The sequence below is a fragment of the Poeciliopsis prolifica genome, unplaced genomic scaffold, assembly GCF_027474105.1.
Source record: "Poeciliopsis prolifica strain line A6 unplaced genomic scaffold, Auburn_PproV2 SCAFFOLD019, whole genome shotgun sequence".
In the NCBI taxonomy this organism is placed as follows: Eukaryota; Metazoa; Chordata; class Actinopteri; order Cyprinodontiformes; family Poeciliidae; genus Poeciliopsis; species Poeciliopsis prolifica.
The window spans coordinates 4,300,278-4,325,358 of NW_026562394.1; the positions used below are offsets into that span (position 1 = coordinate 4,300,278).

Consider the following 25,081-nt stretch of genomic DNA (forward strand, 5'->3'; position numbering starts at 1 on the left):
TTCAAACTGAAAATAGTCGAGATTGAGTCTTCTTCCTTCATTAACAACGCCCACACTGAAAAGTGTTGCTAGCGTGACTTGGTATTGCTCGTCACTAAAAAAGATTTGATATTCCAGTTTCCAAGCAGACAGTGACAAGTCATAACCTGTCAAGCTGCCGTGTTTGTTTGGTCATTGATGCTTGGTTCAAAAAACGTTGGAGGAGGATGTAGTTTAAAAGTAAAATTCACAGAGGCTTTATTGCATCCCATATTTCTGCTTGAGGCTGATGGCACCAGCTGCTGGCTCCCCAAAACTAAATGTTTCCACATGGAGAAAACAAAAAAAATATTTAAGAAGACAGTATCTCTGATTACATTGTACGCTTTTTCAATGCTTCTTCAAAGATGATTTAAAATACCATCAGTGAATTGTGCAACACAAACATTTCAATTTCTTCTACCAAAGCAGGAATTTATCTAATCGTCGTCATCATCATCACCACCGAGATCGTCATCGTCATCATCATCATTATCATCATCATCCCCAAGACCTTCTTCCTCTTCGTCGTCGCCGCTGCTGGGCTCAGACTCATCATCTGAACTAACATCTTCCTTCTTTGTTTTCAGAGCTGTGAGGTGAACTGCCTCTGAAGGTGAACTGGTGTAACCGCACGGCCAAATACACTCAATCGTAGATTAAAAGAAAAAGCAAAGAAACAAAAACACAAGCCACTAGTGAGACGGGACGATCAGTGCACGATGGATGAACTGAACACATGAGATATGTTCCGCCTCAGAAAGTATATCCATCACAAACGTAACAGAAAAGCAGAGATGCCAACAAAAGTGGTTACGTTGAGGCTAGGGAAGCCCAGAGAGGGAATGCAGCCCTGGACAAATGCCTCACCTTAACTCAAAGATTGGAACGCATGGTGGAGCAAAGGTCATCAGCACATCGGCCTCATGCAATACTGTCCTTAGCGCATGAGAATAAAGTCGTCAGCCTCATGCGCTATGGGTATTAATGCACAACAAAAAGAAAAGGAATTTGCCCCAAAAAACTTGATCATCTTGTAAGTGTGAAAAAAAATAAAAATACTCTTGTTCTCGGTAAGAAACAATTGCAAAGATAGTGAGCCTTAATTCACAACAGCTGGATCTCTTTCACATTTCATATTACGACACTCAGGTCAAAGGTAAAAAAGTTTAAAAAAATGAAAAGGCCCATTTGTATGTCAGCACTGCTGTTGTGAACAAAGGTTCAAGTGAAGAGCCACCAAGAGGACATGTATCCATGTTTACATCCTCCATAATGTTTAAGAAAAACTTTTAAATGTTTTAAATCAAAGAAACTTTTAATGAAGTAGATAAAAATGTCCAGATTTTTAATTTAAGCAACATAATAACAGCACATTATAGCTCCAACACCATAGTGGTCTTGGGAAACTGAAGTAATATCCGAAAGCTTGCTCTAGAGGAGCAAACATGGCAGAACAAAAAGGCCTTTCCTTCACTTCTGTCAAGAAAATGAACCCAAACAGTCACACTGACTCCACCGCAGTCCCAAGAAGAGGAGGCTGACAAGAGCTGTGGGTCTCTGGGGCTTCACCACACAGTTGGGTCTTTGCTGTACTCCTCTACGCGCATCTCAATGTCCTTTTCCTTTTTAGGCCTCCTGTACATCTTCACAGCAATGAAGATGCCAAGAAAGACCAGGATGACGGCGCAGGAGCCTCCGACAGCGGCCGCCAGGAGGCTGATCTCAGAGAGAGGTACTAGAAGCAAAACCACAGCGAATCACTTACGAGGCCTTAAGTCACAGAGTCTTGCAAAAGCATTCATAGCACTTTAAGAATTTGTCACATTACAACTTCTAACCTGAAGGTATTTTGTTGAGATTTTTTGTCATAGGCGAAGGGAGGCCAACTTCAATCCTCGAGAGCAAGTTTACTGGATGTTTTAGCTGTTACCCTGCTTTGACGCAACTTGATGAAATGCATGATTCTTTACCACGCAGTTGCAGAACTTCTTGTAACATTGGGCAGAGAAAATGCTCATCAACTTGTGTTGAAGCAGGGACACAACTACAACATACAGGAAACATGAACCAAAGGACTGGAGTTGGTCACAACTGTAGCAGACCAACACAAATAAATAAATAATTGTGAAGCAGAAAGAAAAGAGTCATCAAGATGGATGCGTAGTATGGCCTCACCTTTGTTGACGACTCTTAGGATGGTTTCTCCAGTATTGCCGTGGACATCTGGAGGGTTGGCCACCTGACAGGTGTAGGTGCCGTTAAACGTGGGGCGAACATCATTCAAGGTGATTGAGGCGTCTTTTCTCAGTATGTCTCCGGACCACTTCACACGCCCTTTGAAGAGCCCTGTGTTGGGCGGATATGGTTCTCCCTGATAGTACAAGATCTGGCAAAGACACACAAATGGTTAAAAAAAAAGTGCAAGAATAAAAAATGGGAAACGCAAATAAAACGACGCAATTTTGACACCATGAACACAAATATTTAAACCTCAAAGACTCAGTGTCTTAACGACGTGGTTCCAATGACACGTTGCCTTACGGAGAATAAAACGTTTATGAAACATTACGTCAATCAAAAACAGAGGCTTAGTTTGCGAAGTGAAGAACTGGAAATCAGAGGAAGCATATTTATTTGTTGCTGAAAAGAAGCAGCTTTCTTTGTATTTGACTAAAGAGTGCATATGTAGAAAAAGGACTAGAAGTCTTCATAATGAACTAGAAAAGGTTTATTCTACATATTTGTCAAAAATTACAGAAAAAAAAGTCATTTCCTCTCAAGGATGTGAGATGAGGTGATGACGTGGGACTGTTTCTCTTCCAAAGGCCCTTTGAACTTTGCTAAACCTGAAAGTAAGCAATCATTCTGTCTTTCAGATTAAGAAACAAAACTTTTTCACTTGGTTACAAGAAATTGCATGACTAAGCACAAAGGTTGAGCCTTTAAAAACTTTTCCCCGTAATGTGTAACAATGTGAAACTCTGGTACTTTTCATTCTGTCCTATTCTGTATTTTACAACTCTGACCGCTATTAAGGTCAGAATAAGGTTTACTGGTGTTGATGTCAATAAAATCAACTTTTTTGGGAGAAAAAAGAGAAGCTTACTACTTACACGTTCAGTTTGTTTTGAAGTTATGGACTGGAAGTCCCATATTACTGTAACTGTCTGAAGCGACACAGTTTGCGTGGAGCTGAATGTACACTTGAGCGTCACACTCGTTCCATTGACCGCTTCCACCTCGCTCGTAGTGAAAATTTCTATTCCCCAAACATGCTGCACCCCTGAAAAAGACATCAAAAAGTTAGAAGATTCTGTAAATTATTTATCATCACGATGCGGTCCGGAAAATTTTAAAAGGTTTCATATTGATGGGCATCTGAGTGCAAGCTACCATAAGTCCAATCCAGAGATAAGCACCTGTGCAACAATGGTTTAGATTTCAACCATGCAGATACTTGACGTGTGGGATTGGATTGACTTAATCAACGTACAACAGTTTGGACAAATGTAAGTGCAAATGTCTCTTCTTTTTACTGCTGTTTAACAGCTTTTGTTAGATGAAAACCTTTATATTTTTTTTCATGAAATGGTAAGCTTTTTGTAAAGAAACCTTACTAGATGGAATTTTTTTTCATAACCACAAAGACAATAATTTACAGAACATTTATAAATTCTATCTTTCTATCCACTTTATGTGTTTCATTTTTTATTATGAATATCACAAAACTATTATTCCTTGGTTCCATTTTGTGGCAATTCTGGTCATTTCAATTCATGCGGTGTAGCAGCAGAGATTTGTTACAAAACAAACACTGTGTTGATCTCACAGAAAAGCAACTCCGTTGAATAAATGTATAACATTTTGCTTAGCAAAGCAGCAATAAATGAATTTGACGAATAAGCAGAATCAGAGATAGAAATTAAAATGATAAAAGCATTCACCAAAGTCAGTAAAACGTCTGATTAAAACAAAGTGACCTCTGCGTCCAAGATTTTCAAGTGCTATGAAGTCAACAAGTGAGTGCAGAAGATTTTTAGATTCTAAAAACTACATACTTCAAACACTGCAGCAGGTCTCACTACTGGGTTATTTTTCAGAAAAATAATTTCAATCATTAAGAAAAATAAAACACTAAATTTATCCAGTCGGCTGCAGAAATTCATTCCTGCAGAGATTCGTCTGCAAGTCCCAATTATACGACTTGACAAAGAACAGATAATCAAAGGCTTCTTTTTTTAAGGATTGCTTTGAAAGGCTGAAACTACACACACAGATTTTGCAGGACAATCTGAGCCACAGCTGAATATAATTACTCTCCATTATTAAAGCACAAAACCCGTCATTCTCCCAATACAAGAAAATACTGCAGACAAGCGTCTTCTTGTCTGCTGGTTTCCATAACTTCCTTTTTTCCTTTTCACTAACATGATTTGATCAAAATTATTTCACAACATGAAGTAATATCTGAATGGAATGCACTCTAATGTGACCTGTGACCTTTAGGTAGGGCCGCACTTTTAAAACAAATAAAAATTAGCAGCTGAAAAAAATCAGAGCAATAATTTCTCACAATGGATTACTTTATTAAAAGTAAAGCACAGAAAGAAAAGAAAGATTGATAAAAATCAGAACATCACGCAGCGTCAAGAAAACGACAAATCCAAACTTCAAAGATGCCAGCGGTCAGGCTGAGAGTCGCACCAACGTAGCTTTTATCACTTCTGTAGGAGGAAGAGCATTCCTTTCATGGTCTCCTCCTAATTAAAATCACACTCAGATGCACGTTTCCACATGAGTGAAAAATCTACAGCTAAGTTATGAAGCACCAAAACGTTTAAGACCAAAAGAGTTTCTTCAACCTGATTAGTTCTTTTTTTACACTCACTGAAAACAAATGCATGCATGCTGCATCATGTTAGTTCTTACATATTTAATATCCACCTACACACCAAGCTGAGGTCAACATTGGAGAACTGGATAAAGTTTTGGTTATCTGTGGAGACCAGAAGCAGCTGGCTTGATAAAAACAAGGACAAGGCTAGATCTGTGATTAGCATGTTCAGGTTCACGAACGTTGCAATGCTTTAATCCACACTGAACAAGTATTACTTGTTTGGAGTGGCTGCCTCTACGCTTTGCAAAAAAAAAAGAAAAAAAAAACACAGTAGTGTTACCTACACTTGTAAATCTTCACCTAAACAGACCAAAGTGGAGACGTTTAGCTCTAAAACTCACACCCAGCATGGTGGTGAAGAGACGATGAATATTCTTGTTATTTCAACCACAGGGGACCTTGCAGTCTTTGATGGAGAAGATAAGGTATTCTGGACTCAAAAGTAAAGTGTGATATCTGACAGGGTGAATCACCTTCATGAAGGATTTAAAAGAACGGGTAAAATTTCCAGTGCTGCCGTTTCGCATCTTCATAAAACACAAGAGAAACGAGCTTGAGTGTTCAAAGCTTTCTTTTGCTTGGAGCATAAAGTAACACAGAAGTGCCTTCTGGCTCCTGCTGCTGAGCACTGCCAAACAGCTGGCTGAAAGAGGGGAGGGGTACATACTTTTCAGTTGCTTGCACAAAAGGTCTATTGCCCCCAGCTGAGTCAGGAACTAAAACAAAGATCAAAGTGAATAAGCAACTGGTTGTGAACCTGAAGAAGACCTCACACTCACTGCTCACCTTTTATTTTGCCCTGGCAGCTTAAACAATCAAATAAAACAAGAAAGAATGCAGCACTAAAAGCATGACTTTATGCACGTCTCTCTTTAAATTATACCAAGACAGGAAAGTCTTATCGACATTTTATGACATGTTTGTATACAGAAACTCTTCCCATTGAATATAAGAGGAAAAGGTTTGCGACTACTCAAAATGATTCTGAATCAGTTGAAATTTGAACATTGCACCAGTAACTACGATCTTTTAGAAAATGTTTCAACGTGTTTTCCACAGGTTTTGAAAGGATTTTGAAACTCGGTGTAATAAATGAATACAATTGCAGAGACCGTGTGTTGTGCAATTCAATGGAAGTCGATGGTATAAAAACACATTCTGAAGTCACATTCAATCCTCTAATCAGATTATTTTTTTATACCACTTGTATAAAAAAACAGTACCTTTTTTATACCACTTTTTGGGGCATTTATGCTCCAAAAAAACAACCAAACAAAATTTAACAAATAAAAACAGGCCAAGAGGAGGAGCCGGTCTAAAGGTTATCGATTCAAATGATAATGAAAGGTCGGTACAGATTCCCAAACAGCCTTTTCCCCTTCTAAAGTTCCAACTTAAAACTGTGAAATTCGTAAACACTCTCATTAATAATTGGGTATCCAGTTACTGGCGCACAACATAAAGCCAGAGGTTCCTTTGACGCAGGAAGAGGAAAAACAGCGAACAATGTCCGGGAAGTTGCTCAAACTCACCTGGTATCACGAATCCTCCTAGGAAAACAAGAAACCACAGCCGATCCATGAGATAAAGTGTGTTATATTCCCTCAGATCCCGCCGTGATATTCCTTAGGCGCATGTAAAGTGAAGGAAGACATTTATTCTAACGACCTCTCTCCGCAGACTGTCTCTCTGTTCACTCAAGTCGCAAGGGAAACAAGTTACTCATGCGCACAAAGAGCACGCACACACCTGAGGGGCGTGACCTGTTGCGTAACACAAACCGCCACCTTTTAGGTCAGGTTTTACATCTGTTTCATTAGGGGACGGCAGCGTCTGCCATCTAGTGGCCACTGGTGACACCAAAAATAAACTTTAGTGTCAAAACCAGGAGTCAATAGAGGGACTGGGTTGTGTTTGTGTTGAGATGATTATTCAAGCATTGTATTAACAACTGATAAAACGCTTGTTTAAAGTCAACTGTTGGCTTATTTGAGGAAAATGTGGAAATAGGATGCTAATCCAGATGATTCATCAGGTATTTTAGCTCTGCTATGTCTTTGACAATATTCAGGTTTTCATGTAATGTCAAGGTAAAACCACAAACCTCTCTGATTAATTATTTCCAGAATGTGACACGTCCAAGTTTAGGATTTAGTAGAGGAATGCTCTTTCCCTTTTATGCAACTTCCAAAGCTTGTGGCATTGTTTTACAGCCCAATCCTGCCTGAAGCTTCTCTACTATTTTAATCCAGGTCTTTGTTGTGCTGTTTGGTCTGCATGATGCGGTTTGCTTACTAATAACCCTAACAAACAGGTCTTCACACAACAGTTCATAATCAGACGACAGTCCATGTGAGCATCCTGCTGCAGCGGATGTTATTATCTCAGATGAATAGAAACTCCTTCCAGTGATCTTCCCTGCTGCCTTTATCACCCAATGGTTGTTTAAAAGTCCCAACAGTGCCACCTTGTGGACTTAATGAAGAACTGCTGCCACTGACTTGGACATTGTTTTCTCCTGAACTCATTCTGGTGACGCGTTGATGCTGATGGTTTTCTTGGGCTTAATGTCATGGACTGATGAGGGGAAAAAAAATCTCATTTGGGATTTTCTGATGGCGAGCAGAAATTTGGAAATTTAAAGGAACATCTTTTTTTTAAATCTGTTTTGAAACATCATATCAAACTCTGAATCATTAAATGTGTTTGCCATGCTGATTCAGTTCCTTCCCCCAACAATTTATTTGTTACTTTATTGTTCGTTTTTTTTTTTTTTTTTTTTTTGCTATATTTATGCAACTGATATTGTTTTATACATAAACAGAATATTATGGCCAAAAACTCTGGTAAATAATTATTTTAATAATGATTGATGGGAATGATTTAAATTGTGTGTAGTTGTTTATATTAAGTCTTATGATAGTAATTTTGTGAGTTTTTCTGTAATTTAAAACTTATATTAAAATTTCATATCCCACTTTATAAATAAAAAAGCAGATACAAAATTGTAATAGAATATATATATATATATATATATATATATATATATATATATATATATACATATACATATATATATATATATATATATATATATAATATATATATAATATATATATATATATATATATATATATATATATTCCATTTGTTGGAATTCATGTGAGCTTCTTGATACGATTCTCACAACCTTTACTTTATTCGATGTAAAGGTTGTGTGTTATGTTATTGGGATATTGTAGATTTTTTTGTGTGTTTTTTTTTGTTTTGTTTTTTGTTTTACATACATTCGTACAAGTTTTGAGCTATATAGGGTAAATGTTTAATTAAGCTCAGTGAAAAAGAAACTCAGTATCTCCTAATGGACTGCAGCAGGATGTATATAGAGGCTAATGAACTTCACACTGGCCTTTAACTGGAAAATAAACCAATCAAAAAACTAATGAAGGGAAACATGCCACAAAAACAAAAACAGGTTAACAACGAGCTCTCATTTGATTATTATTATTATTATTATTATTATTATATTATTATTATTATTATTATAGTTGTAGTAGTAACTGGTGTTATCCTCCCGTACTCTTCATAAAAACGTTGTTTTTATGAACTCTTGACGTCATAAATCGGCTGACTGTGGGTGCGCCCCATTTATCACCTGGTGACGGACTATATGTACGGGGTGGGCGAGGCTTGCATGCTTCCGAGGAGTCTGAAGTGTACCGACTGGAGAGGCGGGCGCCCACTTCCATCATGTGACTGCTATAAACAGAGTAACTTTAAAAAATAAATAAATAAAATTACACAACTAATTAATAGGAAAAAATCGTGTGCGTGAAATACTCGCAGTGGCTTATTTTTATTAGTCCAAATTTACATTGACTGCGGTTGATGACATGACTAAGACGCTATGACAAATCGTCTATGCCCTCGCTCAGCCGGGTGAAAGATTACCGTTACAGATGTAATCTCCTCCCACACCGTCTGTTCCCTAGTTGTCCGCCGGCTGACGTCAATGAATGCGCCCGGTGAGCGGAGGTGAGATGGCAAGAAATAAATGTAGGATTTCATGGCTGAACCAAACACGTTGTTCGGAGTCCTAGCATCATCTAAAAACTAGCGTGATGTGTGGATAAATCCTGACGATGTTTTGGACCAGTTGACCCTCGCGGATCTTCCTGGGCTGGGCTAGCTAACTGTAGTGATTTATTCCCTTTTCCTTGCCTTTCAGGCGAATGCGACGCCGTCTCAAATAAACCTCGACAATTACCGCTCGGTAAATCGTATAGGCTATCGTCTATATATTCGCTTATTGCGATGAAAAGACTGTGACCTGCTGATGTGGTTTCCTGTAAAGCTCTGCTCAGGGAATAACTGTATCAGCTCTATGTTGGTTCTTTCGACCGTTGCAGGTGCAGAAGGGAGCCGAGTTCCCCCGGAAAAATGTTTTCTGGCAGCTAAAGCCGTATGCGCTTCTATACCATGTTTTACGGCAATGAGATGTGTACTTGAGTGTCTCTGAACTGGACAGTGATTTTGTTTTTACTAACAGGTGTTAGTAAAAAATAACAATTATATTATTTTGACCAAATTCTTTATGAATAAATGTTTTTTTTTTAAACGCGGCCGTAAAACAGTGTACAGAAGCGCAACTTAAAGGGATACCAGTCTCGACAGCACACCGCTGGAGTTCTCCTGACACCGCACAGTTTACCTTATTGACACACCCACTGTTTGTCAGTATGATTACTAGCTAACCTCTCTAACCGGAGCTCGAGTGAAACCGTGGCTGAAGGACTGCGGGTCTGACAGGACTGGGCATCACACCCTGTCAGCGTCAGGTGGTGCTTCGGATACATTTGACCGTGGTTTTTCTTTTGACGCGTTTTGTTTAATGGCGTGTCTGTCACGCTGCCGTGTGTCATTAGCTTGGTAGCAGCTAACACGCTAACGCCAGATAAACAGAGTTAATGTGATCGCTAAACACCCACCTTCCTCCGAGGGAAAGTGGCCTACATCCGTGTTATTATTATTATTATTATTATTATTATTGTAGCCGGGGCATTATGTCCATTATGCACTCTTCCGGTTGCCCATATAAGGAAGACGCTGTTTTAGGGCAGCTGATTCATTACGGAGGCAAGCAATCGGTATTTACATTTAAAAGCGGGTAGATCGCTGAGAGGGTGAGAGTCCAGGCTGATTTCTCTGCAGGTATGGTTAACATGAAGTGTGCGCTGGGTTGAGAATTATTTCTGATGGCTCCATTTTATTGCAGGAAACCTCCTCTTGGAGAGGATATACAGAGTTCTGCTAGCTTTTAGCGAAGGTAAAGGCAGTTCATTATTATGTGGTTATTTAAAATATCAGTTTAATTTTATTCTCTGTTGTGTGCAGGTTGGCCTGCTACTGTTTCAGATTTAGTTTGTTTTGGTTATTTATGGATTAAACTTTTTATTCTTTGGGAGTTTTTATTGTTCAGCCCTCCAGGCTCGCTTGTAGATAACCTGTGCTGTCCCTGGTTCCAAGCTGTTTTATCTAGATTGAGGAGACTAGTGGGAGGGGAGTTTCTTGTTTTGTGTTATTCACCAGGAGTTTTTCTTTTGTTGTGCGAGTGTGTTTTTGTTTGGGAACACCTAGGTGTATTCAGTTACATTTGTTTTTTTAAATATTATTTCTCCCCCAAGCAGTCTGATTTTATTTAATCAAGTAACTGGTCATCAGCGGTAAGGTTTCCAGGGCCAGCATAGATTTAGGATTTTAAAGTGGTTGATATTGTACAATAAAAATGAATTGACTATTTACGCCTAGCATTATTGTGATTAAATAAACTGTGGTTAATTTGCATCAATGCCTCTGATCATTTTCTTTACAAACTTATGTGTGATCTGGTAAAAAGACAACACCAGAGGATTTAAGGTTCTTCACACATAACTAAGGTGGTAACCGAGGTCACATTATTATTATTATTATTATTGTTATGGTAGTCTGGCTGCTCCACTGTCGAGAGCTGCAGCGTCACACTCATGTTTACCAGAGCTATTTCATCAAATTGAACCCACAATGTTATCTTCCAGCGTCAGCCACTGACTGGTGTTGAGTTTGACCTGTTAACCTGCGGCGGGGTCACTTCCTGCATGATGAGTGGTGATGATCTGAACCCAGCTGCAGTTCCTCTGCCAGTCGAGGACCGACAGGGTGATGGACGGTGGATGTCACAGGTTTGTTCTGCACTCAGTGCTTCAAGGCCTGGTGTTAAACTTGTTCATGTGTTTGTGTTCAAATGACCATAAGATGGGAATTAATCAGTCCTGTGATCCTGTAAATCCAGAGGAGTCTGCTTTTCCAGTGTTAAGGCTTGTGTGTTTTCAGTGCAACAGTCAGTCTGGCTTGTTTGGTGGCGCCTTGGGGCAGGTCTTTGCCAGGTTAATCCTCTGAAGCTTGTACAACTAAGACGACCTGCTTTGCCTCAAGCCCTCGATCAGACGGCCAACCTGACGGGTCCCGGCTGTGATCAGCTTGTAGGATTTGTTCTAACTCGGATAGATCACCCTCATCTCTCCTGATTGACAAAAATGATGTCACTGGATGTTTATCCTCAACTTCAGTTATAGTGCTTGTCAAAATTATTTGTACCACTTGCTGTGTTTTTGCAGTGTTAGTTTCCTGCCCCAGATGTTTTTGTTTTTTTGAAACGTTTGCTGTGCCTCCTACATAACTTGTGTCAAACTTAACATCTTTCTTCCATAAAGGCAGGCCTGCATAATGCCTAGAAAACTGAACAGTGTTGAGTAATTGCTACATTGTATGCAGTGAATACTGCGAAAGGTACATCGATTACAATTCACCCATCTTTTCCTTGATCACTGCATCCTACCACACATCAATGCCCAGATAGAACAGTGTACACATGCTGTTTTGGGAGACACTTTACATTTTTGTGTGAACAAGTTTTGATGCCATTTCATAATCTAAACTTCTTCACAACTTGCGTGTTCCTTGGTGTTCATGGTCAACGCTGGACCGGTTCGCAAAGCAACCAATACAGGAGCGGCATTCAGTTTTCTTGCTGTTGATTGGTTGTAAATCCAAAAGTGGAGACAAGAAAAACCATACATCTTAGCTTCTGCACTAATGCCAAGAACATTTCCACTGTGAATACTAATGCATATTAAGGTCTATATGATGTATGAATTATTAAAATAGTCAATTATAAGTGTTTTTAGAAAGGGCCTGAAGTATTTGTGGATTAAAGCCTGCTGTCCCTAAAACCTATGAACACCAGGAAAATACTTTATACTAAAATTAAGTACACAGCTGATTTCTGAAAGCCTGCTTGATGTCTTTTATTTAGAGGTGTCAGAGTAAAGGGGGTTGAATAAAAATGTATTCCAAAGAAATTTACTTAGACAGTTTCAAGGTATAGAAGTGATATGAAGGCTTTTGAAAAGCATTGTACATAACATGAAGGTGGATGTGGTCTGTCACATCTATGCCAGCAATAACCACCCTTTTGTGTGTGTGTGTGGTGTGTGTGCATGTGCGTGTGTGTGTGTGTGTTCAGCATACAAGATTTGTGCAGGAGTGCAAAGATGGCGAACCAGAGGTTCTTTTTGTAGGGGACTCAATGGTGCAACTAATGGAGCAGTATGAGGTGAGGCAAACTGTGCTTTGTTTTCATTGGATATTTGACCTACTTAGCATTCTGCCAAATTAACATGTTTCCAAAATTTGGATCTGTGGCAAGAATCGCTCAAAAGAGCTTTCCTTCATGTTGTTTATATTTTGTCAGCACACTGTTCTGTCATATATGATTGCTGCAGTAAAGTTAAGCTATTTATCTTTCATTAAATTAATAGGAAGCAGCATGCTGTGCAGAGGCTGTTTGTGCTAACAATGTGATAAAATTACTGACAGATATTTCATCGCATTATTAAAATGTCTTATTTTACCGCAAAACAGGTTTGTTTTGTGTACAAAAACAAACCTGTTGTTTGTTTTTTGTACACATGGAGTGGAACTATTTAGGATCTGGATAAAAACTCAGTATTTGTGTTATGTTTTATTTTTATTTTCTTGCAGTAATTTTATGAAAAAATTGAGATTTCTTTTTCTCCCTAGATCTGGAAGGAGATGTTCTCTCCTCTCCATTCACTTAATTTTGGTCTAGCCGGTGACACCACCTGTAATGTGCTGTGGAGGCTGCAGAACGGAGAGCTAGAGAACATCCGCCCAAAGGTGGGAAAGCAAAACTAAAGTTCATTGTGCTACTGGAATTTAAGAAACCCCCTGGAGAGACTGTTCTCAGTTGTGTTGCCTGATTTCTTTTGTGGAAAGTAATAAACTGACTCTCTGTGCTCTTGCTAAGGCGGTGGTTTTGTGGGTGGGAACCAACAATCACGACCACACAGCAGAGCAGGTTGCAGGAGGAATTGTTGCCATCGCACAGCTGCTCACTAACCGCCTTCCCAAAGCTAAGATTGTTGTCCTGGTGAGTTGCATTCCATGAACATTTGAAGCATCATGATGTGTTTTGTCTTTGTTCTTTTGAAAACGGTACCAGAAAGCACAGTTTCTTTAATTATCCAGACACTACCCAAGGCCGTTAGTCTCTGCTGTGTAGCTCTACTGTTTCTTTGCAGTGTCTCGTAGCATTGTGTGGTCTGACTTTGGGTCAGATTTGCTGAGCAATCTGCTGCTTTCTGAACCGTTTTTCACCTTGTGAATAATTTTACTGTAAAATAATGGGCTTCATGTATTTAGTAAGTGGCCTTATTTCTCCTCTTCAGGTGGACAGTAGGCCTTTTGCAATAAGCAATCAATCAATCAGTCACATGATAAACTAAAACAAGCTCCACAATTTTCATTTGAATGATTGTTTTTCAAATTTTTCTCTTTCTACCAAAAACTGGATGGCAAAAGTTTGAGTCTGGTACTTTGGTTTCAACCAGCCCCTGATTTTGAAGGACAATTTTGTTTACAGAGACTTCATTATTAGTTTGATTTGTTGTTTTTATTGATTTATTTTGGATATTTAAAAGGTCTTTTAGTTCCAGTGTTAAATGTTTATTAGACATTATAGTTTATTGATAATTGAGAAACTGTTCTTAAAATTACTTTAACAAGACACTGAATGAGAAGATTACCATTGCATTACTTGAAAATGGACTCATAAACACAAAATTATCAGTTATCCCAATAATTTCTGGGACAATCTATTGTCCATCAGAATTTATCGTGACAGGCGTGATGGGCAGCAACAGTTTCTTCTCTACAGTTATTGCTGTTGTCTTTCCACCTTGGCAAAAACACAATCATCTTGACATGAAGTCCATTATTTTACAGCGTCCCTGCTTATATAGACGTGGTACACGTGATGATGATCACTTAATCAAATGCATTTGACTGAAGCGCCTCAAGTAGTGACAGTGTGGAACCTGTTGTTTGTTTTTGTGCACATGGAGTGGAACTGTATTTAGAATCTGGATAAAAAACTCAGTGGTTGTATTATATCCTGAAAGGCCAAACTTTGTTTTTCTGACGACTTCATGAATATCCCAAACCCTTGTGCTAATGTCAAAAATCCAAGCTGTGCTTACAAGCAGCAACAGCTTCTTCTTCGTGCAGACCAAAAATAATAGGATTAATTTGATAGAAGTAAGAATGAATGTCAGATTTGAGAAATGTAGCGCAGAATTTGACGCCTGTGAATGCAGAGGTTTGAACGACTCGACGGAAGTCCTCTAAGTTTGACGTGTCTTTGTGCCGTTGAGGGTTTGTTGCCCCGCGGAGAGCAGCCCAACCCACTGAGGGAGAAGAATGCCTCAGTCAACAGGCTCCTGCGCGCCTGGCTGCCACGGCTGGGCCAGACTCTGTTCTTGGACGTGAGCAACGAATTTATCCACTCCGACGGGACCATCAGCTCCCAGGAGATGTTTGACTACCTCCACCTGACGCCAACAGGTTACAACACCCTTGCCAAGCCTCTCAGTGACCTGTTGCTTCAGATACTGGAGGAGACGCCAGAGGAGAGGAGGGCGTCGCTGGTTTAAGGGCTGTGAGTCCACCAGGAGAAATGTCTGACTTGGAGTAGGAGAAGGGGCTCTAGAGCAGGAAGCTAGGTGTGGAGGAAGACGCTATAGACACTGATTGCATTAGGAAGCTGTAAGTTCAATTCACTGTAGCCACAGATGGGGAAAAATAACAACATTGTACAATGTCTGACATTGAGCCGTAGCTCTGAATATAAATATAAATCTGGAAAAATGAAGAAAAAATATTTTTAAAATTTTCATTACCTCACCTTTGACTGTTTTGATGAGCAAACTAAGTGATCTGAAGTAAAGCCTATCCAGTCACTTGGAAAGCTGCAGACCTTTCACTTTTACGTTCTATTGTAAATTTCTTGGTGTCTAAAATCGGATCAAAAACATCACTAACCCATGCCGTTGCAATATAAAGCTTATGTATATATTTGTGGTATATTGACTGAGAAGGCATGGTTGAACAATAACTAGGGCAGAATCGCGTACTGTGAAAAGCGCGTGCGCACAGCAGTGTCATTCTGGAAACCTTTGGGTCCCCCGTCGTATGTGTAGTTCTGAATCTAAAGACAATCTGCATGAAATTAAAGCAAAAGCACAATTTTTTTTTTTGCCTTTTAAAGCTCACAGTAGTTGTGTGTTTTATCATTTGACCCTGGAGAAAGAAGTGTTCAAACGCAGCACTAGCAATCCAAAACTAAATCACAATAATTTTTTTTAAGCTCTAGTAAAGAATTGGAAAAAGCTGCATTTGGACGATCATCAGAATGTCTCGTGGTCAAACGAGATGGTAGCGCAGCAGCATTTGTGCAAAAGCAAACCTCAACTGTGTCGTTAGAAATTAAACACACAGTAACCGTCTAGTATCCTGCAAACACCTATACTAATATAGGTCACTAATGACACGATGGCATTCAGTTTTCCAAACACCATCTGTGAAATGTGAAGCTTCTTTCCCATCCAGCACAGTGATTTACATTGTATTCACAAAGTTAAATAGTAAGTTAACATCTTGGTAGTTGCATTTAAAATCAGTATGGGCACAGATTTAAATGTACTGCTTGCTCTTACAAAAAAGAAAAGTATGTATGTAGTCGTTGCTACTGTTGTTTTTTCTCCTGCTGTGCGTTTTGTCCTCCTGTGTGCCGTTTGTTTGACATACAGACATGTGCCGGTTTGAGTGAAACTATTTTTATTTCCACAGCACACAAATAAGAAGGAAAGAAAATAGTTATTATTCACACAAAATGACCAATTATTACAATTATTTCACAACATTTTTGTTGTCCTGATGCATAAAAATGTAGGCTACCTGCTCAATTTTGTTGTATTTTTCAGAATCCAATGTCTTTTCATTTTTCTGCTCTTTGAAAAGTAAATTAAGAACAATAAACTGATATTGGGTGCTTAGTATGACTATCTACTCCACTACAGCCTCCAATCAGCTGCTCAACACTTCCCAAATTAGTTTTCTTTCCCTAATGGTTGAATAAGTCTTTCAGCCAGCTGACCAGCAGTGGAACGAGTTTGTACCACAGTATATAGAGCACATTCTCTGAAGCCTCTTTAAAGACTTTCAACCACAGGATTGGTATGATGGAATTAGTCATTTTGATAAGTTTTTAAAATCCTAGACTTTGGTATCTGGCCCATGCCTTGTTGTTTGTTTCAACATATTTTACTAACACACACAAATATTTGTCTATCTCTATTTTTTAGTTGTTTTTTTTATCCCCAGTCAGATTTGTTCATTGTTGATTTGTTTGTTCCTGACCCACATGTAACCGACTTCCTGTGACCCGTTCATTGTGTTATTGCTAACAAGTGATTTTTAGGCAATAGGTTGAATAAGATCACTCTAAACGCTAAAAGCAATCACAAGTAAAACACATACAGAATCATTTGTCTGTGAGCTGATGCTGCAGCTCCTGTTGCACATCAAGTTATCCGGCATCACTGCTGTCTTACTTGCACATGTGTGTGTGTGTTGCATGTAAATAGTCTGCGTGTGTGTGTGCCTTAAGTATGTCCGGTGAGTCTGGTGCTGGTTTGTGTGTGTAGAAAGGAGCCTTGTTGTGTTGAAGGGATCGTCAGATTGTGTCTGTATGATGGAATATTTGCTCTGTTATGGCTTGTTGTCATGTTACTGAATTAAAACATTCCAATAAAGAGGAATCCAACCTTGTGTTTCCTGCTCCTGATTGGAAAATCATGATATCTCGCATGACTGGGTAATTTGATTTTAATAGCAATAAAAAAAAAAGAGAGAGAGAAAAGGTCCAGGTTTATTGTGTGCAGCGCAGCGTGAATGAGTTACAGTCGCCACCAGAATGAACCGTTTCAACAGAGAAGCAAATCGGCGGAGACACTAATAAGACCCTCTGCTTGTTCCTTGTCTCTTCTCTTTTAGTCAGAGAGTTCCTCATTACTGGATTAATTTGCTGTCACCAAGTTTATCTGTCGTGCGCTGTAATGACTCGGAGGCGCTGTCGATTCATCTTTAATTGGCCTCATTAAACAGTGAGGCATGCAGGGCCGATCACGATGGCTGCCTCGTTGTAAAACACAGAAATAATAAACCATTTTGCTCATGTTCGATGTGCCTCCCATTAATTGGAAGTGTGACCCGCAGCCTTCCCAGTGGGATGCAGTTCGTCCCGTTTCGAGGGCTCCGGTGCGTGACCAGCTGAATCTGTCTACACGCGTGCAAACCGTAACAACTAGTGCATGCCCTGTTCACAGAAAGGTCATGTTTCAGACGGCAGGAAATAATCAGTCAGAGCTTCTGTTGTTTTAGATTTTAAAAAGCCAAAAACAGGAAGCCCAGTGTCCACGGTCCCTCCAAGTTAAAACAGGCTACAATGTATATTTAAGCATTCCCTTCTGTCTACACATAGAAAATAATAATTTTGTCATCTCACCAGAAAAGCCTGCCTCCTAACCACTACCAAATAAATTTTATGAGGTTTTGGGGAATATTTGCTCAGTTTGGAATGAATTTCCTTTCAATATTTGGGAAAAGTTACACAAGCATGCTTACAGTTCGGCATTACCTTCCTTCGAAGCAGCTTTGATTCTAAAAACTGAAATATACATTTTACTTTTTGTCTTCAGCACTGCTGGCAGATCTGCTTAGGACCTAGAATCATCCACTATGAAGCATTATTATCTGTAATGCATGCAAAGTGTGTCATCTTCGGGAGCAAAAACATTAAAAAAACAAATCTGAGTTATCTGTGTGTAATGATGAACAAATAAATCTCCATATTTACTCAAATCTTTACACAACTTGTTTAAATGTCTTTGAAAATATTTGTTTCAAATAAAAAGATGGCTTCTCCTCCCTTACACTCAGGGAATGAAAAAAATTGATATATAAATATATATAAAATTTAGTGTCTTCCCCCAAGCAATAGTATTTGATGGCTCTAGATTTTTCATTAACTCTTGTAAAGTGATTTCTTGAACAATATATAATTTATGAGGAAATAAAAAGAGATTTATGTCACAATACATGCAGATAAAGGAAGGAGAACTCATAAAGAACTTTTGTTCAAAGTTTCAGTGTCAGAGAATGATTAACCCTTGACATCTGGTTTGCTGTGAATTGTCATGACCTACATTAGCCACACGAGGGCGCACTAGAGCTCCATGGGATATCAGTTTCACCTGTGATGTAGACGCTGAAACCTCATCACGTACGAAAAACCCATTAATAAATCAAAAACTGTGTCAGTTTTGTGTCTTAACAAAAGTAGAGATGGATAATAGTTCAGGGTTTGAGGAAATTCAATAACTGTTGCATTCACATAAGACTAACATATCCTCATAATGACACTGAGTCACGTCCGGAAAACCCTTCTCTGCCCCACTATCACAAAAATAAACAGATTGAGTTTGGCCTTCAACTGGAACAGCAAGTGTTTCTAAGCTGATACTATGTATGACATTTCCAACAACATGCACACCAGCAGGAAGGTCAAACCCGGGATGAATTTGTGGAGAAGCACCTCAGACTCACTGCTAAATATGATCTAGACTCCCGAAGGTCCCCAGAAAACAACCGTTCACCTAAACTGGATCTTGTCTGCGGCTTGGCGTGCAGATAGGCGAGTATAAACTATTGTAGATGAGGACCCAAACTTATTTTAGCACCATGCATACAGACACTAATAAAGGGAATAAAAACAACTCCATATGGTCAACAAGTCTTCATAGCAGCCATTATGGCCGTACTGATGCCATCATTCAGTACATGCCAACCAAATGTGTTGGAGGCATGGCAGGAAAAAGTTTTTTCAGTTTTACCTTCATTAAGAAAACAGTGACCAGTTTATTATACTCTCCTGGACACTGGAAAACCAATATATTCTAATTTAATATAATATTCACTATTGTTTCTTTTTTAAAAAACGCGTGTTTCATATTTTAGTGTTATTTAGGGGCCATATTGCAGCCTACAGAATCATAGGGAGGACTGCTGAGCTGATGACGGTCACTGACATCCTCTACATGGAGAGTAAGTGATAAAAGGTCGAAGGACGCTGGTTGTTCAGAGTGTTGCATTCAAGCACATTCATAGAAAGTTACGAGGAAGGAAAAAGTTGTAAAGACTTGGACAAGCTGCAGAGTAGCCCTTGCACAGATCTCGGTTGGTTTTAAAAACATCCTGGTTCTGCTGCAAGACTTGCTGTGCTCCTTCATGATGCTGTTTGTTCACTAATGTACTCTAGCAAAACTTTGAGCTCGTTGCAAAACAGCTGGATTATACTCAGGTTAAATTACTGTAAGTACAGCTGTTGATTGGCTTTTATTTAAAGTTTTTTGGAGTATTTCTGATCTAATTACCAATTCACACCACCACCTTTTAGATTTCTACTTGTTTTGAAGTAAATACTTCGCTGCTTTATATAAAATTCTATTAAAATACATTCATCTTTTGCATTTGTAAGGCGACAAATTATGACAAAGGTGAGGTGCTTCCATTTTTGCAAGGCACTGTATTATTTTTGATGTGTTTATCTTCGTTTATATGGCCAAAAGCGTACTTCCTGTCCTTCAAACAGATCCCTCAAGTGTCGTTAAATCCTTTAGATGAGCTTAATCACAAGAAGGATTCCTGTGATACATCTGTTGACACTATTTTTTAGGTTACTGACTGACTTCCCTTTAACATTTTACCCCGGCTGATCGTCTCCTGACTCTAGCCTGTTGAGCTGTTCCTTGGTGACCTTTGATCCCCATCTGCTGCACATAGTCATAAAAAGCCCAGAACTACACTTGCTGTGAATTAATGTCCTCATTTATGTGGCCTTTAAATATATATTTCCTTTGTAGTGCTTATTTTATTCTCTTGATTTCACTTCCCCTTTTCTGTCTGACTGAAACTCGTCAATATTATGACTTGGTGTTGCTATGAAGGCTTGACCAGTCAACTGATTGCAATCTTCCAAATGTTAATTCTTGTCCAATTCTTGCACTTTTTCAGTAATTGTGTGCCTCAGAAGCAGGTGTGACAGACACAGACTGCGTGAGAGCAGCCACTAGGAGGCGCTAAAGCAGCAAATAGGACGTTATTCGCTCTCATGCTTCAGCCAGACAGTCAAGGGTTGAGGCCAGAGATCTGCTGTGATGTGTGACAGTTTTTTCCACTGCGTCACTCAGAGTCCTGATGTTTTGACTTTACTAAGTGCGGCATTAGTTTCAGTCCAAGAACCACACTGAGATCACCGAGAAACGTCTTTGTATGGAAGTTTTTGCAGAAGTCACATGCAGATGGTTTCTTATCTTTGCTCCCGCGCACTGTTCTGTAACCTTCCGCTTTTGACACGGGTGAAAAACAAATGTTGAAACCACATGAGTTGGATCAATCTGCAACCCTCGAATGACCTCCTCAGAGGGAAGATCTGTCTCCTGTTGGTACAGCAGGAGCGGTGGACTTTAGCAGCTCTGTGCCCAGTAGGCGTTGAAGGATTAAGAACGTTTTATCGCGGCCCCCTCGTTTCAAACTGGGATCTCTAAAGTCGAAAACGTCTCCTGCTTCTCTGGCCTGAGGGCCAATTTTATAGCCTCTGACATGCCAGTAAATAGCAGCAGAGTGCAATAATCTTCAGGCTGATGATGTCTTCCTGTTTTCACACCTTTATTAAAAGCTGTGGCAAAGTGAAAACATCTCAGCAGCACAGATCTGCTGAAAGGACAAAGCTGAAAGTATAAACAAAAATTAACCAGAAATGATTCAAGCACAACAGATGGATTTCAGATTAAGTACATTTGTCTAAAAGATGATTATTGAGATTCACCACGACAGACTGAAAACTGATAGTGAGTGTTTTTACTGGGATTTCATGCAAAAAGCAAACACAAATGAGTGCATGATTGTGAACTGGATGGAAAATGATGCTAAAATCGTTTCACACGTAAAAATCTGAAAGGTGGTCCCTGTTTCTGTCCTGCCTGATTTAATCTGACACTCCTGAACGGTAAAGTCCTATTTGTGGTGCGGAGGACGCAGCAAACGTTTGGTCAGATTCAACTAAAACTGGAGTTTCGAAAAGTAGATAATAAACTGTTTGCTTCCTTACTTTTGCATCATCTTCTCTATCAAATAAACTCCATCTGTTTCCCCTTTTGCAGGCTCTACCTGTTGCATTTGCAGTCTGCTGTGTTGTAAATGTGCATAGTGCACAACACACTGCTCAGCAGTGCAGTTCTCCTGCTTGTCGTGCTTTCAGTGCTTCTACATGCTGCAGGTCTGCTCTTGTTGCATGTTAAAGGGCCAATTTTCTGAATGTTTTTCTCCAGAAATATTTTTATTAGATTCTGACTGCAGGTAAACTGTTGGTTTTGCCCTTTGTGAAAGTCTTTATAAATGACTTTTATAGAAGTCTTTATAAATGGGAGATATTTTACTCATAAGACTTGGATTAACTTTGCTTAAGTAGATCCCCGTATAGACCTGAAGTTGTCACGAAATCGCTTGCGCTGTGATCAGGTAACGATGTTTTTGTTTTTTTCTCCACTAATAAATCTACTCCCATTCCTTTCAAAATCACCTCCTTTGTTCTGGGAGTATTTAAGATGGTTTGATTGTTCGTAGCTGATGTCACAGAGAAAGCCATGAATGACAAACCCTGCAGCTGCAGAGCCGATCTGAGCTCTCTGCCAAACGACAGCGCCCTGACTTCTGTTTACTTTAAGTCTGAGGTGGTTGAATTGGAATGTCAGCTTCTATAAACCAGGTGGCTCTGAAGGCACCAGTCTCTGTTTTCTCATGAAGTTCCGGACAAATCATGTTAGATCAGGAGGGGCTTGCTGAAGCTTGTGCAGATTGTATCTTCTAGCGCAGGCTTGGATACAAAATAAAGAGTCGCAGCTTCTTTTTCTGTACGCGCCTTCTCTTCTATGTCAGGCAGCCTCTGATAAGTTAGTTTGAGCCGGTTGTTGGGGTCTGTAACTGTGGCAACAAGGTCTTGTTTTCACAACTGGGTGTAGCTGATTGGCATCTCAAATGATACCTGAACTATGACCTCAAATCCCAGAGCAAAGAGGTTTTTGTGGAGGCAGAGCAGGACCAAAGAGAAGCAGGAAGTTCAATCCATCTCTTCCATTGATCACAACAGGCAAAGATTTCATCCCCAACTCCAACATCTCTGAGCCTGGTTGTCTGATTGTACATCCAGACAGAGATTTAAAGGAACAGCAAAGGCAAATGAGATGGATGAGCTGTGCTTGGCAGCCAATGGTTGATGCCGTTGTGGAATATTGTCTCTTTCAGTTTTTAAATGTCGGCTAAGGGGAAAAAAAATAATCCGAAGTAATCGCTCCTTTTTGAAATCATTAATTTACAATTTCACTGTCACACCTTGAGTTTCTTCAACTAATTACAACAAACTGACAACCTGAAGTAGGTGGGGGAAAAAAGCACAATCAGATGGACAAATCCCTTTCACAGCTCCTCAAGTGTGTGTTGAGGAGTGTGTTAATCATTTAATCATGATTAATCATTTAATCATTCTTTTAAATGATTAAAAGAATCATTAAGAATCATTTCTAATGATTTTTTTAATTAAAAGAATGTGTCACCTGTGATCATCTTTCTCGTCTTTGAGATCGTGGTTCTTTGGTCACAGGTCACCACTAAACATGATTTGTGTAAGCGAAAAGGAGAAGCACTAGAATATAGTTTTCGTTTCCTAATGAAAGAAAGACTGATGAGTGATGTGTACAAAGTTTTATTTTCTCTAGTGGAGCAGATGACAAATGCCGCCGAGCCGAGAGGAGGGGGCCGAGAGGAGGGGGCCGAGCGCCGTCAAAATCTCCAAGGATCTCAATGAATGTTGTTGTTTCGCTGTTTCACTGTCTCGCTGTCGTCACAGACACGGCCATGAGGCGATCGGATAGATTAAAACGAACACCTCTCAGAGTAACTCAGGATGATACAGAGGAACTGTTATCTCTCATAGTTCAGAGTCCAAGGCATGAAGAAACTTGTTTGCAGAGATAAGACTTGGTTACATCATCACAAGTCCTTTTAAAACGCTTTTAACCTTTTCTCTCTGTTTGCCGTCTCTTTACCGTTATATAATGATAATAATAAACAGAATGCTTCACATCTGCTCTTGCCACCACGTCATGGAGAAATATTCCACATTGATGACAATTGCAGGAAGAAGAGGCTTGAGCTTCCTGTTTAAACAGGGGAGGCTTTGTCTTGCTGTTGCTCCACGTCCGCTGTGCCTCCTGCCGAACTCGGTTGGGATTTGAGGGATTAGTTAGGCTTTGTAAAGCTAAACTAGTCACAGGGAAAGTTTGAGCACCCATGGGTAGTACCACAAGTTAGTCAGCAAAAACTAATGCAACAGATAAAATAAAACATCCATTTGTGCCTCCTTATCTTTGTGGGGTCCTGGTGGAACTGGTGCTTAAATTCAGTAGTTACTGGGCGAGACGCACCTGTTCAACACATGGCAGACTCTGTCGAAACCTGTTTTGCGTGAGTTTACATAAAAAAAATAAACCACACTGCCAAATTTTGGTGAGATTTTACAGAACTTTGCCAACCCGTTCCAACCTTTTACATATTGTGTCAATCTTGCGCCACAAACTGTAACAAGTTGTACATTGGGTTTTATGAGACACACCAACACAAAGCAGCAGCTTGTTGTAACACAGAAGGATAATGATTCAAGGTTAGTGATATAATGCACAAATAAAAATATGAACATTGTGTCTTGCGTTTGCATTTAGAACTGCCTTTAACTCTGTTTATCTCTGTTTGCAGTGTGAAAAGATGTTCCTGTGCATGGAGGGGTTCTGCCCCGATACTCATGTCTCCCACAGCCCACAAATCCTCAGTAGATTTTTCTGGATGAAAATAAAGACAAATTAAATGAGCATGAATAAATAAAGACAAATTAAATGAGCATGTATATACAGGGCACTGTAAAATAGTGCTGCCTTATTCTGTGAATGTGATTTCAGGTTTTCAAATGGCTTCTGTCCCTTTTGGCTATCTTCATGCATTGTAAACACCCATTGAGTAATATAACTTTTGAGTCTAGTTGATTTACCACAGCTGTGGATTCTGCTGCAGAAGGAAGAAATGATTAAAAGAATGTGTCATCCAAGGAAGTGCATGGACTTATTATTCCTTTGTGTGTCGGTGCTCGCATTGTATCCTGTTCATTGTGGGGGTCAGGAAGGTACGTCTTTTTTTAACCCTCTTCATGCAGCGGCGGCTGCTTTTTTCGGGAATCGCCTCTGCTTTCTGAAACCCTTCTTTGTCTTAACCTATCTCATGTCTGACCTCAACCTCCATGCTCTCCCCTGAGTCCATCTGGATGTTTCTATTTCTGAAATAGCACTTTATGTTTCTTTGGAATATCTTTTCTTATCAGATGTTGCTTTGTCCTCCTTTTGTACGCTTTCATCACTTTTTCTTTTGTCTTTGTCCCTTCTCTGAACTGGTTCAGGCTGAACTTTGCTTGAACAGATCTAAAAGTGAAAACAGTGTAAACAGAACCTTGGCAGGGGAATCAGTATTCCTCCTCTGAATCCCCCTCTGCTTTTTCATCTCATTTCATCCAAACAGGCAAAGTCCATCATAACACCCTCCTGCCTG

At 39.5% G+C, this 25,081-nt stretch overlaps 2 protein-coding genes across 7 annotated transcripts; one reads left to right on the forward strand and one right to left on the reverse strand.

Moving 5' to 3' along the window:
• Window positions 1–512: 512 nt before the first annotated feature.
• Window positions 513–6,645, reverse strand: mpzl2b (myelin protein zero-like 2b). Its single transcript, XM_055043892.1, has 4 exons — window positions 6,451–6,645; window positions 3,135–3,304; window positions 2,197–2,407; window positions 513–1,756 (listed from the first exon to the last, which is right to left on the reverse strand). The coding sequence occupies exons 1-4, from the start codon at window positions 6,497–6,499 to the stop codon at window positions 1,587–1,589; spliced, it is 600 nt and encodes a 199-aa protein (XP_054899867.1). The 5' UTR covers window positions 6,500–6,645; the 3' UTR covers window positions 513–1,586.
• Window positions 6,646–8,879: 2,234 nt separating this feature from the next.
• On the forward strand, window positions 8,880–17,143 carry pafah1b2 (platelet-activating factor acetylhydrolase 1b, catalytic subunit 2). Of its 6 annotated transcripts, none has more exons than XM_055043373.1 (7): window positions 9,581–9,756; window positions 10,993–11,136; window positions 12,480–12,569; window positions 13,037–13,153; window positions 13,284–13,406; window positions 14,689–14,799; window positions 14,879–17,143. In XM_055043373.1, the coding sequence occupies exons 2-7, from the start codon at window positions 11,053–11,055 to the stop codon at window positions 14,996–14,998; spliced, it is 645 nt and encodes a 214-aa protein (XP_054899348.1). In that variant the 5' UTR covers window positions 9,581–9,756; window positions 10,993–11,052; the 3' UTR covers window positions 14,999–17,143. The 6 variants fall into 6 exon arrangements, with proteins under 6 accessions (XP_054899347.1, XP_054899348.1, XP_054899345.1 ...); XM_055043370.1 differs by adding an exon at window positions 10,194–10,244 and having other exon boundaries at window positions 9,583–9,756; window positions 14,689–17,143; XM_055043371.1 differs by lacking the exon at window positions 9,581–9,756 and adding exons at window positions 9,766–10,129; window positions 10,194–10,244 and having other exon boundaries at window positions 14,689–17,143.
• The last annotated feature ends 7,938 nt before the right edge of the window (window positions 17,144–25,081 follow it).